Source organism: Lampetra planeri, chromosome 30 (genome assembly GCF_965212315.1).
Source record: "Lampetra planeri chromosome 30, kcLamPlan1.2.h2, whole genome shotgun sequence".
Taxonomy (NCBI): Eukaryota; Metazoa; Chordata; class Hyperoartia; order Petromyzontiformes; family Petromyzontidae; genus Lampetra; species Lampetra planeri.
Genome location: NC_136136.1, coordinates 1,222,275 through 1,239,859, shown reverse-complemented (window position 1 = coordinate 1,239,859; position 17,585 = coordinate 1,222,275). Strand labels below are relative to the sequence as shown.

The 17,585-nt window shown below is 49.5% G+C and overlaps 1 protein-coding gene across 1 annotated transcript; it reads left to right on the top strand.

Moving 5' to 3' along the window:
- The first annotated feature begins 739 nt into the window (after positions 1-739).
- On the top strand, positions 740-14,994 carry LOC144728726 (prolactin-releasing peptide receptor-like). Its single transcript, XM_078608334.1, has 3 exons — positions 740-1,297; positions 4,531-4,812; positions 14,434-14,994. Exons 1-3 carry the CDS (start codon positions 740-742, stop codon positions 14,992-14,994), a joined length of 1,401 nt encoding a protein of 466 aa, XP_078464460.1.
- The last annotated feature ends 2,591 nt before the right edge of the window (positions 14,995-17,585 follow it).

Sequence of the window (17,585 nt, the reverse complement as noted above, 5' to 3'; positions counted from 1 at the left end):
TCATCATTCACCATCCACCCAACCGTCCCCTTCGGTTTCACTGCCAATTTAAAAAAAAAACACGCACGTGCTGTAGCCAGAGTATCTTCGGAACGTGGAATGAATCACCGAATAATGATAATAATTATTGTGAAATCTGCATAGATAATATAAGCGTGCAATATTTATGTGCAAATTAAGTAAGTGTAATGTTAAAGGTTGAATTTGTATTTTGCGTAAAACCTAATGAGACGTGAGACAAAAAAACAAATCACCACTTTGCAAGGGATGCTTCGGCAAATAATAATGTTGGTGTTTGGAATAATTCGCCGTCTGTTTCGTGAGTCTTTGGCTTAGCAATTGCGTGTGTGGGACGAGGGTAGAGGTGTTTCGCCTAATTGTGTACTCGATAAAATAGGTCGGAGTCGTCTTCGCAGACTGAATTCCAGCTACAACACACATTGTGTGTGAATCTCAGCTAGCACGGGTTTCATCATCTTAATATACATGTACAATGTAAACTATCGGATATACAGATATTTTAACAAAAGGCGACAATAGCATTGGATATATGATGAAAAGCACGCGTGTTACAAATAGCCAGCTCATTAAGTAACACGACGACAATCTAATGCAACAATCATCTCAGAATAAAACACAGACGAAAACACATCAATCGCTCTCGGCAGCAAATCAATTTATTCACCACGGAAGCGAGCGGCAGTCCGTTTGTCTGGCAGCGAGGCGGCATCAATCAACGATGAACGTCAGCCAAGTTGGGACTCCGCGAGATCAGAGCATGACGCCTCCTCAACACCTCTCCCAGGAGCAGGAGCACTTCGAGGGATTCCTCGTGCTCCTGTCCCTCAAGCCGATCTTCATCCCGCTCTACGCCCTGCTCACGCTGGTCGGCGTGTCGGGCAACCTCCTCCTCATCTTGGTCATCGCCAGAACCAAGCGGCTTCACAACGCCACCAACTTCTTGCTGGGCAACCTCGCGCTCTCGGACCTGCTGGTGTGCCTCACCTGCGTGCCCATTTCCGCCGCCTTCGCCTTCGAGCCCCGGGGCTGGGTCTACGGGGCCCTGCTGTGCTACCTGGTGGCCCTGCTGCAGCCGGCCACGGTCCACGTGTCCGTGCTGTCGCTCACGGCCATCGCGTTGGACCGCTACGTGGTGGTGGCCTACCCCATCCGGAGGCGCGTGGCCGTGCGGTCGTGCGCGCTCACCGCGGGCTTCATCTGGATCGCTTCGGCCGCGCTTGCCTGCCCCGCGGCCGTCAACACGGTCTACATCGACTTCCGCACCGAAGAACCGCAGGTGGGCAAATCCCGGGCTCAGACGCCTTTGTCATCTGTCACCTTCACGACACGATGTCAATTGTGACGACATGGCGATTATCGCGATATCGGTTTCCGTTCGCTGTGTTCATGATAGTTACAATTTGATGGTGACGATGTATCCGAGAAAGTCGCATTCGGTCGTAGACATATTTTTTCAGGTAAGGTCCTGCATTGGTTTTTTATTTTTCAGATGTGTGCAGCCAATTAAAGCTGAGTTGCTTACTATACAAGTGGGAGCAAACCCGGAGGAAACCTTCGCCTTGCGCTAGCGGGCTGCACTCTGGGCTGCCCTCTATCCCCGTACAGATGGATAGCAGATGGTAATTAGTTCACTTGCTCTACTGCCTTCTCGAGCGAGGGGATGGGATCTCGACGCCCACGCGAAGAGAGTTTCACAACACGGGTACAACCCACCAACCCTCGCTGCCGCCTGCACACCGCTGGGTTACCGCAGGTTTGCCACGTGCAGCAAAGCCACCAGCGTGGCTCTGCATGGCAGTGAGCAGGAGATGAGGAACAATGCCGCAATGCAAATTCGAGAAGCGGAATCACTTGACACTATAGAATAGTATTTGTTTATTTATGTCGTGGTCTTGTTTGGCCCTTTGACGCACTGTGCCGTCACGCGCTTCATGTACGGATCTATTAGAGCTTGGAAGAGCATTCAGCCGCACTGCACACTCACAACCGAAGCCTGCCACAAGTTTGTGCAATCAATGTGCTGTGTGGGCCTCGACAATGCGTACGGCGCGCGTTTTCAGTGCACTGCGGTCATTTACTCCGGAGAACGTTTTACGCACCGCCAATGTAATGGGGCAGAACTTGTGTTAATGACCGTAATTACGATTGTCGTCTTCCATTGTTATTTAATAATGATTATGTATATTCGCCACTAAGCGATGTTCACGTCGTCACAGCGTTTGTGCCAGGCTAGGTGCACTTCGAAGCCCCGTAAAATTGTGGAAGGCTCGCTGGCAGGAGGTTATGTGTTGACTGACACCACTGGCAGGTGCACAGCAACAACATGCTGTTTGTTTGTTGTTTATGCGCCCTGCGTTTTGCTTATTGCTGTGAGCGTCTCTCCTCCCTCTTTAAAGTGCCCAGTCGAGTACACAAAGACAAAGATTCACCGTATAGCCTGAGCCTACTTTTGGGGCAAGTGCTATCGAAAAGCGCCGATGAAGGCCGGCACGGCACACGAAGGGGTGGGCGGCCAGCACCACGCCCGGCCGCCAAGGACAGTACTCATTTGAGGCTTAATCGACCTAAAGGAGGCCCAGGACCGGCTCAGATAATCGTCCCTGGTGTTGGTGGCCGTGAGCGGGAATCGAACTCGCGTCGCTTGGTTCGTGACCCAGCGCGCGGACCGCGGCACGCTGCCGTGCGCGGACAGCACGCGTGCGCGTTCAGGACTCGTTCTCGCGTTCAGGACGCGTTCCCGCGTTCAGGACGCGTTCTCGCGTTCAGGACGCGTTCCCGCGTTCAGGACGCGTTCTCGCGTTCAGGACGCGTTCCCGCGGTCAGGACGCGTTCTCGCGTTCAGGATGTGCGCGCGTTCAGGACGCGTTCCCGCGGTCAGGACGCGTTCCCGCGGTCAGGATGCGCGCGCGTTCATGCACAGAATGAACATCTCACGCTGGACGTGAGCATTGGCGGATGACGCGGAGATTTGTAAAACTGTCGTTCGTCGTCGTCAGTCAACGTCATCAGTGGCTGTGCGGTGACCAACAGATGGCAACACGGCAACACGTGAGTCCTGAACTAAACACTTGCGTGGTTATTGAGTCAATGCACGATCGGTTTCTTGTCGAGGTTGAGATCATCCATCAGGTGTTCAGCAAAGAGCCTCTAGGCATCGCGTGGACGCGCTGCCTGATCTGGGGCCGCCCGCGAGTCGGCTCGATGACATTATCAGGACAGCCACGTAGGCGGAGCGAGTTAACAATTAGGAGTTGACCAATGGTTGCTTTCTTGTAATTTACCGGGTTAAAAAAGTGGTGAAACCAACAAGATCCATCAGATCGTCTGGTACTGGTATTTTAGTCGTCCCAAAGGCCAGGACCAAAACCGTGGGAGGAGCAGTTTTTAGTGTGTACAGTCCGCACTTGTGGCACAGCACGCCAGGGGAACTGAGGGCTTCAGAATCATTCAGCACTATTAAAATACATCTAATAACTTATTTTTTTAAACTTGCTTTTAATTCGTATTTTCTTAATGTGTTCTTTTTTTATTATGTCTTTGCAAAACAATTGTTGAGTAATTTTACTTCGCCTACAATTTCACTTTTACTGTTTATGCCTGTAAAGCACTATGTATTGCATTTTTTGCACGAATAGTGCTATTGAAAGAAAGTTTGATTGGGTGAAAATATGCTATCCTTCATTATATTCAGGTGTATTGTGTTACAGAGTAATTAATATCATTCTAGATTTGAAGTTTTCGTGACTGCAACGATTCATAATCTTTGGTTCTTTCGGTAAAGTCACGTAGGTGAAAATAAGTTATTTTTATTTTCAACTACGTGACTCTAAGGAAAGAACCAAAGAGTAATTAATATCAGTTGCCGAAAAGTTTAGTTGTGCATAAAACATTCACCTAAGGGGGTATGGCATAAGATATAATTTAGTGTAATTGTATCAGTTGTTGTTTGTCGCAATATTCGAGTAACGGCGCTTAGAGATATAGCTGCTGGGATGAAGCTCATTGACTGGGTCGGATCTCACCGCTGGCGGCTGTGCACGCGGCTGCATGCAATCCCGCACTGTGGAGGCAGCAGCGAGAGTTGGTGGATCACCGCACAAATGTCATGAAACTCTCCCGTCCCGTGGGGCGTCGATCAGGTGTCATAACCCTGGCTCGCCAGGAGATGGCGGTACCGCAAGCAACGTGGACTCCACCTGTTCCGTCTGCATGGGACAGAGTTTTTCCTCCTCGCACGCGACGGGTTTCTCCGGTTTACCGCCACGTGTGCACACTCATCAATTGGCCGATAACACCTACACATATTGAGGACCGCAGAACGTGGGCAATTGTGGATAGCGTCGCCTCATCGCGTGGTCTCCTTCTCATCTGTCCGTGGTTTCTCCGCGCTCCTCCGATTACTCCTCTGTCTACGAGAGCGAGCGAACACCGCGGCGGCAGCGATTCACAAGTGGAAATCATCATCATCATCATTGTTAGCATCATTGTTCTTTTCAGAACACCAACGAGTCGGAGCTGGCGATTGTGGTGTGCGAGGAGCTGTGGACCGGCCTGGAGGACCAGCGTCTCGCCTACTCGTGCGCGATGGTGATCGTGTCCTACTTGCTGCCCTTGCTGGCCGTGTCGGCCTCCTACTGCGCCATCTCGCTCACCCTGCGAGGCCGGGTGCCTCCCGGCGGCGCGCACTGCACCGTCAACGCGCGCCGCACCTGGCACCAGAAGCGTCGGAAGACGTTCCGCTTGCTCGTCATGTCCGTGGGCACATTTGCACTCTGCTGGCTACCTTTGCAGGTACGATATTTGTTTTAAACACGCGTGTACAGTATTCCCTGGTTATTCACGAACTTGATGAACGCGAATTTGGCTCTCTGAACTGAATTGCATCTGGAACTTTACACGACTTTTGCCATTTTTTATGATAACATTTTTTTTGGTCTCTTTCTACCAAACAGGATTCTGTAATAAGTATAACCCGTAAAAACAAAGTTTTTCACTATAAATACTTTATATGCGTGGCAGCGAACTTAATATAAAGGATTTAAAAATATATTCGCCTGTGGAGGACTCGGGGATCGATCCCGCGACCTTTGGCATGGGAAGCGAGGGCGCTACCAACTGCGCTACTCCGCCACGGCCTGTGGAGGGGTTACGCTCTGGGCTCTTACACTGTGACGTTCAGCCAAAGCCATGAATGAGTTCTATTTGAATATATGTAAAATATTTTTTTTTGCCTAAAAAGTGCAAAATTTTGGGAATTTTTTTTCACGAACATTAATTGTCTGGCACAACGAGTCTGTGTGGAAAATGTCAGCTCGATTGGATCACGGGAAGTGGGTTAAAAAACGACCGAAAGATTTGCACGGTCGTAAGCAAGCAAGCAAGCACGCAAGCAAGCAAGCACGCAAGCAAGCAAGCACGCAAGCAAGCAAGCACGCGAACTTAATATAAAGGATTTAAAAACAATGGCAATGCTTTGGTGGAAGGAAACATATGCAGGCAGAGGATGACCAACAAAAAGATGGACTGATGGAGTGTAGGAGGCATTATAGTCTTCCCTTGTTATTCAACAACTTGCTTTCCGCGATTTTGGCTATCCGCGAATCGCATCTGGAACTCACGAGTGCGTCGAGAGAGAGAGATCAAGTGATGAGATAGAGTGATGAGGGATAATGTGATGCGAGAGAATGTGATGGGAGAAAGTGATGAGGTGAAGCGATGAGAGAGAAAGTGATGAGATAAAGGTAAGTTCACGTATAAACTATGATATGATACTTTTATATTTATTTTATGTTTATTATAACTAACAAGATGTTTTTGGGTGTTATGATAATTTCATGATTTAAAAGCTGGTGTATTTATTTAAGCTAATTAATTTGCTATTCATGAGCATCTCCAGAAACGTATCCCTCGCGAGTAACGAGGGAATCGTGTATACCATAAAACCATCATGTCCGAAGGACATGCGGGTTTATGGTATATATGATTCGCGAGGGAATCCAAGCGATATGTCTCAGACCATATTCGTGAACACAAGGCGGATCTGAAATACGGTAGGACTAATACCTCTGCCGTGGCTGATCATTGTTTTAACACTGTGGGCACACATGATATTGATTTCTCCAAGACGAAGGTACTATGCAAACCCACTGGTTATCAATAAGATTTGTTCATGAAGCCATCCAGATATATAAACACAAACACAATTTCAACCGAGAAGATGGGTACAAACTAAGCAATCATTAGAAGGATGGTATTAACCAGATAAAGTCATAACTGGCTGTGATGCTTCCATCCTACCTGCCGATGTTAACAGTTATTTCCGACTCTCTGAGTTACAACACCTTGTTAAATGTCTTTACATTAACAGGCTAAATGTCTCACTAACATAGCTGCTGCTCCCTTTTCCTCGATGCGGCGGTGGCGTTCGTTGTTAAATAGGCTGAATATCTCTCAATAACACAGCCCGTGTTGTGGGAGCCGTCTCACATTGACATGCTAATCTCTAATCTCTAACAATACAATGGCTTCTTCAGCACCGTAGTCGTGGGGTTACATTAACAGACTGACATGCTAATCTCTAATCTCTCCGTAGTGGTGGGGTTCAATTAACATATTGACATGCTAATCTCGAGCAATACAATGGCCAAGGTTTATAACTTGTAAATTCCATCTCTAGCCCCGCCCACTTACCCCCTTGGGTTGTACCCATCTCAAACCTATATAACCTCTTGCTGCAGTAGTTCTCTCGCTATAATTCTCCTGCCTCAGCAGTTCGCCTGCTGTAATTTCTTTTCAACTCAAGACGATTGCTTCTGTTGCGATCGAAACGTCGTGATTTTTTTATTATTTTTCTATCTACGTGACTTTACCTAAAGAGTATTACTCTATCATTTGTGACTTCGTCTCTCTTTCTGTTTCTCGTCGGGGTGCGGGATGTGGGGGACCTTTGGGCCAGAGGTCGCAACCGGGTACCCGATACCCTACCACCCGATACCCGGCTACCCGTACCCGGCCGGGTACGGGTACCCGTTTGCGACCCTGGTGTGGCCGGGTACGGGTAGGCCGTGAGTCACTGGTGAGTCACCGTTTGTCACTCATTTCGTTTAGGGTACGGGTACGGGGTAGGGAACGGGTACCCGTACCCGGCCGGGTACGAGTACGGGTACCCATTTGCGACCCTGGTGCGGCCGGGTACGGGTAAGGAATCAAAACCCGTTTGTGACCTCTGCTTTGGGCCCAGCGGTTATTACCCGCGGCTGTTTAAACTGAAGATGGCGACAGTGCCGCAGCAGCTGTCTGCAGTCCCGTGTCGTTCCCACTGGTCATCTCCTGTTACCACACCTCGTGCCTTATCCACGTCATTCTTCACTATCCCCTGCTCTTCTTACTTTCATCTTTCACTCCATCTTTTATATTATTTATGTTGTTTTATTATTTTCCTCAGTATTACTTTGGCGGCGCCCGAGGCGGTGGCAGAACCCTGCCTCCAACCCCGCCTGCCTCTGCGCGCACTGCACACGCCCCGTGGCGCTGCAACAGCTGACAAATGCCGGCTGCTGCAGTGTCACACAGAGCCCGGCTTACCTGCCGCCTCGGTGTCACACAGCCCGCCTTACCTGCCGCCTCGCACAGCTGAAGGGCTGTGCGAGTGAACGAGGCCTGCTGCTCCCACGCACGAGGCTGGAGGACGCTGGCTGCGCTGTTCATGTCGTGCGGCTTAACAGCCGCCCTGGGTCCGTTTCCTGCCAGCGACGTCCTCACAAGGCACCTCTTCTGCCACTATCAATGAGTGTGAGCTTGGCGTGCCCCAGCAATGCCAGCAAGTGGGAGCTCGACGTGTTCCATCCACTGTTCAACACCACCAGCGAGTGGGAATGTGACGCAGACTGTCCACTGCTCAACACGAAGGAGTGGGTTTGCCTGCTGCCCAGCACCACCAGCGAATGGGAGCTCGGCGAGGTTCGTCCACCCTGCTGCATCACCTGCGAGCCGGAGCAGAGCGCGTGGTCAGCTACTCCACTGGACCTCGTGTTCTTCTGGCCGCGTGCGTGGTCGTGTCCGCCCGCGTACGTGCTCAACGAGTGTTCACGTAGGCGTGTACGCACCCGCCACATGCGAGGAAGTGCATGCTGACGGAGTGGATCTTGGACACCACTACCTGGACTTGCTGCTCCGAGTAGCACAGCCGCTGATTGGAGTCCACCCGAATCCTGGCCCCCCCATCACCACCACCGGTACAGCACGGGCTGATATAATAGGGCTTCGACATGCACCATCCCTTCATTATCTGCACCTGGAACCCGCGCTCCTGAGGACGCTCTCTGGCCTCGGGCTTCTTCGAGGTCAACGTCAGAGACACCGTGGTTGCAGAGGCGGTAGGGGCTGCTGTTCACAGGTCAACCTTCAACCAGCTATTTCCTCTGATCTCTCGATGCCGCACCTCTTCGGATCTTCACATCCACCTTTACCCATCCGCCTTGGCCTACTTAACTCACGCTCCATTACAAACAAATCAGCCCTGATTCACAATACCATCTCGGACCACCACATCGACCTTTTGCTTAATACCGAGACCTAGTGCAGGCCAGACTCCCAGCCAGCCATCTCTTTGGAAGTCGCGCCCCCGGGATACAAGGTTCTTTAGAAACCTCGCGCAACTAACCAGCGGGGTGGTGGCTTAGCGGTCATCTACAATGCACACTTGAAAATTAAAGAGCTCGATCTACCGATGGCTCACGCCACCTTTGAGGTCCAGTCCGTGACCCTCACTACTAACACCCGAGTGCTTTTCCATAATTTCCATCCATCGCCTTCCAGATGGCAGCATCACTACCTTCTTAAATGAGCTTTCCGAATTTCTTTACCTCATTCCTAACCCATCTCAGAGGCTCGTGCTTCCTGGAGACTTTAATTGCCCTGGCAATACCCCAGCCTCCATTAATAACCACCTCGAGTCAACATTGGCCTGCCATAACCTGGTCATCACCAACTCAGGCCCCACCAGAGCTTCCTCAACAAATGTTGAGAGCGTGCTCGACCTGGTTTTGGAACCTGACCACAATCGACGCATCACTGGACTGGGAATTTTCCAAACTGGTTACTCCGACCACCACCTCATACAATTTTCCCTTCAACCTCCAAAGCCAATCACCATCAAAATCACCCGACACTCCCGTAATTTCAAGGGATCAGGTTTTCCACTCTACAGCACCTCCTCGCAAATTTTCCTTCAATGTTATCTCCATCATCAGATCCAACTGTCTGTGCTCTTCAACTAGAACCTGACCTGAGAGCGGCGCTGGACAAGCTGGCTCGATTCAAACAACGAACCACGAGGCAACCTTCCCACAACACTCGCTGGCTCTCAAGAGACGCCATCCTTGCTAAATGAATCAGGAGGCGCCTTGAAAGGATCGCGTCCCACAGTGGTCTTCCCTGCTGATCGAGTTGCCTACAGAGCTGCCTGCAAGAAAACTAATGAACGTATCCTTGCCTCTCGTTCCTCCTACATTGAAGAACGCATAAAAACAGCTACCAGAAAACCACGCGTCCTTTGGAAAACCCTCAAGGATCTTCTACATCCTGGTAGCACCATGGTCCCTCACCTTAGCGATCCCCTGGCCTCACTGAAACTTGCCACCTCTTTCAAAACTGACTTCACCAACAAGCTGATCACCATCGCAAGCTCCTGCACGTCTTCCCTCACATCGCACCATCGTACCCCGCTCCCGTTTTCTGAAATTGTAAGCACTAACCCAGACACCTTTCTAACCACGTTCAAGCCGGTGTTTTCAAAAAACATTTTCTCTTTGATTCAATCACTTCACATGAAGTAATCTCTACTCGACGTCCTCCCAGGTTCCTTGTTCAAGCAATGTGCTCTGGAACTCGCCATCATGATCAGGAACATCGCAAATGCCTTATTCTCTACGGGGTGTTTTCCGTCCAACCTGAAATCTGGCCTGGAAACCAAGTCTCGACCCGGATGATCCGTCTAGTTATTGTCCCATCACAAATCTCTCGAACCTCTCTAAACTCCTCGAAAGACTCGCCCTCGCCCAGCTAAAACCCCACATCACCTCCTCCCCAAACTACTGCTCCTTCCAGTCAGCTTACCGTCAACTACTCCACAGAAACATCACTCACCAGAGTGCTTGATGACATTTTAATGATTATTGACTCCGGTTCCATCGTTGCACTTGAAAGTCTGGACATTTAATCAGCCATTGACATCGTCAATCACTCATTCCTTACTTCCCTCCTGATATCCGACTTCGGTATATGTGGCTCAGCACTCAAGTGGATACTGTCGTACCTTTCTGATTGGAAATCCTCAGTCAGGTTGGGCTCGTCCACATCTCCTGAAACAAAAGCATAATGTGACATCCTCCAGTGCTCCGTCCCCAGTCCCCTGCTGTTCACAGCCTACACTTCCCCGATCGGCCGCCTCATCGCAAGCTTTGGTGTTAAGCACCACTCATATGCGGACGACACTATTATGTTCACCGCCATCAATTCTCCCAATGCGTCTGGATTTGAGAGGCTCTCGGAATGCACCACTGCCCTGCAGCAGTGGTTCTCCGCACACAACCTTGCCCATAATCCGTCAAGGTCCGTGGCCATCATGTTAGGTACCAGGCAACGTCTCAACTCATCCGTGCTCCCAACACACAGACACATCTTTGGTCACAGCATAAGGTTCACCAATCACTTCAGCTACCTCAGTGCCATCCTAGATTCAACTTTATCCTTCGACCGTCAAACCAATCATATCATCAGTTCATGCAACTTTCACCTGAAGGCTCTCAAACACCTACGTCTTCTCATTTCCACTGAAACTGCCAACACATTGGCAGGTTGCATCGTTGGGTCTCGCCTCGACTATTGCAACTCCGTCTTATTCCGGACCTCCTCTGGCAACCTAAAAACACTTCAAAGACTACAAAACAACCTGGCACGCGTCGTCATTGGCCGCACTCATCCCCGTCTCGACTCACTTGCCTGTCTCCATGCCCTCCACTGGCTACCAGCAGGGTCACATACAAGATCGCCTGCCTCTGCCACCATGCCTTCACATCTGTCTGCCCCCCGTACCTCTCTTCATTATTGACGACTTGCAGCACAGCACGTGGCAGATGCCTTCGCAGTGCGACTCACGACCTCCTCTTGATGCCAAGATCCAGGATGGTCACGTCTATGCGCCGCTTCTCGGTGGCTGCCCCAACAGTCTGGAATGCCATCCCCTCTGCACATTCGCAGCATCACCTCAATCGTCTCCTTCAAGAGACACTTAAAAACTCACCTCTACAACCACGCTTTCGAGTGACTCTGAGCTTGGCTCCGCGCCTCTGAGTTGCGGCCGTGACGTCCGCAAATTTGCACACGTTATAATCTGCATTATTATTATTATTAAACCATGCATGCGGAACACACCGTCTGCTTCACAGTGGACATTAAAGATCCCCTCATGTCATTTGAAACGAGTTAAAGACCCAACGCAGAAGACCCCTGGGTTTGATCTCCCACGAAGCTCATGGTCCACCCTAAACCGCATCCACCGCACAAACCATGGAAGTAGATGTGGCTACCTGACGCACGAATTAAAAATCAAGAACTCTCCAGCGGTAGTGTGCGACTGCGGTCATCCAGAACAGACGGTACGACGTATAATGACGCGATGCACGATCCGCAGATGCGAAGGAGACATCACAGCGATACCACTCTGCTGCTTTTGATGCAGTTATCTGGCTTTACCACCTGAATGTGAAATTGTAGTTTTTTTCTCTGCATCTACACCAGCCATACGAGAGAAGACGATTCGAAACGCATAGTCCATCATTTTGCCGGTGTCATGGTAGAAATGTCAAGATTTTTTTAAAAACTCGACTCATTAATTAATTGGCATGACAATGAAGCAATTATCTTCCCCGACTGGCAGACGAATGCGCACTTGTAGGCCGCTGATGCGTCACCCTGTGCAGCACAATAACAGCTGCCACTCAGGGTGCCCAATCAGATGTTTGAGATAAGAGGTGATGAAAGGCACTTCGAGTTGCCGAGGCATTTAAGCAAGCGCCTTATACATATTCAATAGTATATAATTATCTTAGAACATGTACGGGCGCATCTGTCTGGGTTTAAGTATTCCATTCTTTCTCAATATATATTAAAGCACAAAAGTTGAGCTGATGATGAATTCGGTAGTTTTGCTCACAAGCCAATTATCTCGTGTTTTGGAGGTTGGGTCGGTGGTTCATCGTGTACATAACAAATCCATTCTTTGGTTCTGCAGTCACGAAAAGCTCCCAAAATAACAAATCCAGCTGTAAGGCGAAGGAGCATGCTACACAGCAGGAGAGATCAGTGGGTTGCTAACGTATCTGTACGAGATTTGTAAGCGTCATTTATGTATATGTGTGGGTTTCCTACAGCTAGCCTTGGTTTTCCCTTCGCGCTCAAATTACTCGGCAAATTGGTTACACATCAATCTAGATTTGGTTACACATCCCAAGCGAGACTGCCACGCAAATGAATCGCAATGTTCAGGTTGGGGCCCTCCGAGGATAAAGGTTCTATTACAATGAGACTTACGCTACATCCCATTTAATTGCACATCAAGATTATGTAGAGTGACTCAATCCCTTGGTAATATTTTCTGGATGAAGAAAAACAACACACTCGCTATAGTCAATATAATAGGAGAAAGCAGTAGTATCCTCACGCTTTGATCCAAGCACCCAAGCTTTGCTTGTGCCCCAGCAGATGCCAATTATAGTCCACCTGACAGCGCATGCCCGTGCGGCTTAAGTGATTTAATAAAACGAATAATGAAAGCTTTTAAATGCACGGCGGGCAAGCCAGATGTTTTTGTTGTAATTACGGTTCCGTAATTATCAATCTTTGCGTCCACACAACTACATATTCCTTTGATCGAATTGCACAGTTGGGGTGAAGGCTGTGTATGCGCAAAGTGTGTTGCGTGCGTGCATGTGAACGGTTAGCGCACTGTGCTATGAACCCGGTGACTCGATTAACGCTCACGGCCAAAAAGTGACGATTATTTGAACCGGTCCTGGGCTTCCTCTAGGTCGACTCAGCCTCGCGGTGTTGGCCACCCACCCCCTCGTGTATCCGTGCCGGCCTTTATAGGTGCTCGCTAACAGCACTTGCCCCTACAGTCTGTTAAGGCTACACGGGGGATATTTGTCTTTGCTTCATTTAAAATAAACATGTAGGAACTGCATTGGTAGAAGTAAAGGCGCAGCCCTGCACCTCCGAAAAGGACAATTGGCTACGTACGGTAAAAAAGAAGTTTAACATATGTATATTCACCACTGCTGGTGGAAGGTGCCTCAACTAGAGGGGAGATCATAGAGAAATTACATGGTTGATGTTTCTGAGGCTGGTATGCACAATGGTTGCGACCTGTCTAGGTTTGACCCACAGTCTGGGAATTGGCACGTGTGCAAGTGGGGAATCTACAGAGATCTGGTACTGGTGTTGTGCTGCATGCAAGTGTAATGACAGGGTGACACCTGCCGGCCTGTAAGGGTCATTGCGGTTATAGCTGCATTACATAATGCCTTATTATGAAGGGGTGTATCTGGGGTAAAAGTCAATGGCGGAGTCAGTCGAGAACGTCCTGGAACCAACCCAAAAGTTCTGGAAAGGGGGCGTGGTCAGAGGTGGCGCTCGGCCGCACCAGGCAGATATAAACAGCACCGAAGCTCTGGTTCGGGGCTGTTAGCGTGGGGTCTGGGTCCTGGTTGCGTCACTGCAGTCACCTCTTCATCTTCGACCACGTGGCTGTGCTTCTGCAAGACCATCCCCATTGCCGCCGCTACGCTCGTCAACCAGCCAGCGTGGCGCAGGATGGAGATGGGCTGCGTGTTTGGACAGCCTGGGTGTAGCCGCGTTACCAAGTGTATCGCCCCGTGTGCTCCTAATAAATAAGAAGCCTTCAACTAGACGTGTGTTGGAAGTCGCTCACTCGTGTATATTAAACTTCTTTCGCACCATGCATAGCCAACCGTGCTAATCAGAGGTGCGGGGGAAGGACAACAAACTAAGCACAAAAAGCAGTTCTCAAGAAAATAGTTTTCGATTTAGATGATTCAACAGTGCATAGCTGTGTTCAACTTTATGACAGTGTGTGGCAGTTTCGATAGGCCGAGTGCTCGACTGACGAATACGTCTGGGCTCGGTCAGTCTTAACGGTGGCATCTCTAGCAGACGCAGCTCTTGTACCTCGCTGTGGCCGATAAAGTGCAACACTCATCAAGTGCTCGCTTTGAGTTCGCTTTGCCGCCGAGTTAACGCCTCGCCAGTTGCAACACTGAACCCTCCCCCCCCCTAAAAATAAAAAACGCGACATGACAAAAGGACAACTCTCGCCCCGTGGGCGCTGCGCAGGTGTTCAACCTCATTCGGGACCTCGACCCGGAGGTGACTCTCGTCAGCAAGCGCTACTTCAACGTCATCCAGCTGTGCTGCCACTGGGTCGCCATGAGCTCCACGTGCTGGAACCCGTTCATCTACGCGTCGCTGCACCACAAGTTCGCGCGCGCCGTCCGCCACCGCTGCTGGGGCGGTCTCTGCCTGGCGCGTCCGCAGAGGGCCGCGCTGGCGCGGGCGGCCGCATCCTGCCACGGCGGCGGCGGCCGCTCGATGTCACGCAGCCCCATGGGGATGAGCTCGCTGTCCAGTAAGTCGTCGCGCTTCCACACGCCGCAGCCGAGCCACGGCGTCGTCTACAGCCTGTCGGCAGGCTCGTCATGCGCGGCGGCGCGACTGGCCTCGGCCTCGGCCGCCGTCGCGCTCGAAGACAGCCCCGGGAGCAGCGGCGGGCGGGCTGAGGCCCCCCGGGAGCGGCGGCCGCGTGGCGCGGGCGAGATGCCGGAATTCACCCCGCCCGGACCGGGGCCAGCACGCGAACTTCAATCCCCATCACTCTGCGGGGATAAGTTCCCATGAGGTCTCGGGCAGGCTGCGTCAGGGATGTCCGATGGGTCGTTGTTGTATTGTTTTTTGCTGTTGTCACCATCACGACCGTCGACATCACTGGTATAATTATTATCATCATCTTTTTTGTGATCATTGCCTTCAAAATATTGTCATCATTTGCACATTATCGTCATGATTACTATAATCGTCAATACAGTATTATGATTGTCATATTTACACCATCACCGTTTTCAATACTTTATTATCTCTTTTAATAATCAGTAAAGTTTATATTGCAATAATCATGTTCAATAACATGTTAGCATCATTAATATCTCATTAGAAGTTAAAACACATCTCTGAATGTACCAGTTTTGTGATTTTGTGGAGTATGCATTTGCTAACGAACTCTCATTTGACATCAGTGTGCACATTACAACTGGCATTGCCGTGTTCACTATATACACGGTGTATCCGTTAGGCATTTAATGTTTCACCCTCCGAGTGACTCGACGAATCGTCACGATTCAGGTCATTATTCTTATTTTTTGGCTCATTTGGTTCCCCTCGTTTTCACATCATATCTCGGCATGTCTTGTTCCAGTAGCCTGAAGGTCACACATTCTTTTGAATTGTAAACAGTCGCGTATGCTCTCGCAGACCAATGCTGTTCATAAGAAAACATATTTTGGGTTGGATGTGTGTCATACAACCACCTCCACCCGACAGCCAATTTGTAAAGTTTATCACGTGGACAATCAATGGCGGAGCCAGGATTTTCAGGTAGGGGGGGCAACCCCTCCAGCAACTAAAAATTCTAGGAGTTGTTAGTAAGTAAGGACTTGTCCCTTGCTTTTTATTCGACACGTGTGCGGCGATGGCGCAGCCATCGATCGAGGGTCGAATTCGAACCGTGTGCGATCGACATCGCGCTCGCTGAAGGTGTTGATGCCTTCAGGGACGTCTTGTACTGTGTACGCAACTGCGCACAATTCTAAGTCACTTGTAACTGCTTTTGCGTTACTTATTACCAATTATGGACTCAGACTATTGTGCTATCATCTCATAGAGTCCCTGGCACGTAATAATATGCTACACAAGTGGCAGTGGGGGTCGCAAAATTCAGATTTACCTATCTTCTATCTTCTTCTTCTCTTCTATATATATAAAAGTCAAAAATTGCGTGTGGGTTTGTGGCGGGGTTTGTGTGTAGGTCTGTGGGTGTTCCTGCGCTTGGCTCTCAAACGGTGGGGTTTACGTAAAAAAGAAAAAAGCCAGGTACCACGCCGTAAGCCCCGCGGTTGCAAGTGCTATTCCTTTTCCACATCCGTCAACTTAAAATTAGTTTAATTAGTAATTTAGTGCGATTTTTGTGTGCTGCCCTTTTATTTATTTATTACGCGTGCACGACCATACCAACTCACACACCTTTGGTGGGGGGGACGGCCCATGGCCAGTCGCACGCCTTCGGTGGGAGTGAGGGGGACATTTTCTTTCAATGTTAAAAATGCTATAAAAATACACTAAACGCTGATGTTTATTCTTCAGTGTGTGATATCCCCCCCACCCCGATACGTGCAGTTATTACTACTATACAGTCGCTAAATGCTACCACTATGGGTCGTAGATATTATTGCAGAGCGGCCGGGGAGATCGTGGCTGAGGGGGGAGGGGGGTCAAGGGTAGCAGCCCAGCCCCAGCCTGCCAAGGTGCCATCTCGGCTGGCTGAATAATCTAGGCGAGACCGGAGGCTCTGCATGGGACTAGGCCTCACCACGCCACTCTGTCAGCTGAGCACTTTGTACTATAGAGCAGGTACCACCACAGTCAGTATGCACTGCTGTAATCATAGCAGGTACCACCACAGTCAGTATGCACTGCTGTTATATTTTTGAGAGTAGTTTTAAAATATAAATTTGATCCGTGCAATGCCGGGTACTTCCCGCTAGTTACTAATAAACCCCAATAATCTGATCGAAATTAGAGATTTCAATCGGACCTTTGGGGGGGGCACGTGCCACCCCACCCCCCCCCCCCCCACTGGCTATGCCAGTGTGGACAATACGTACCATTTTGTTACTACTTCAGCACACCAATTGTGTGTATTGGAGAGCAAACCCACAATTGAGTGCTCAATTTACATTTGACTCAATTTATGATTGAGTGCGTAGCAGATTTAATGCATATATCGCATGCGTAAGAATCGATTTTAACCGATGAGCTGAGGAATCGTCAAGCTCGGGGTAGATCTTTTCCACCCATGTGCACAACGAACTATTATGTGCTCTGCATGTGCTGAGAGAACACAGTTTGTAATTAATATTGTAAACCGGACTATGAGACACACTTGCCAATTTAATGAATACGTGAAATTAAAAGTAATTACTGCGGTTGTTTGATGCTCGATTTTAATGGCAATATTGAGAGGATAGTGATATTAGCAGACATTGGAGATATCACTGCTACTCTTAAATACGAATAACATTTTAAAAAATGCATACAATTAATCAACACGAATGAGTGGCAATTCCATACCAACTGCGCGCACTTCAGCATGAATTTAGGAACTCTGCCAATTTTTACCCATCTGTCACCAAATTAAAAAAGCCATTGAGCTGAAA

Excerpts from the sequence above, each read along its gene's own strand:
- LOC144728726 (XM_078608334.1), top strand. The coding sequence starts at position 740 with ATGAACGTCAGCCAAGTTGGGACTCCGCGAGATCAGAGCATGACGCCT. Across the intron at positions 1,298-4,530 it reads TCCGCACCGAAGAACCGCAG|TCGGAGCTGGCGATTGTGGT; the intron begins GTGGGCAAATCC and ends AACACCAACGAG. Across the intron at positions 4,813-14,433 it reads TCTGCTGGCTACCTTTGCAG|GTGTTCAACCTCATTCGGGA; the intron begins GTACGATATTTG and ends GGCGCTGCGCAG.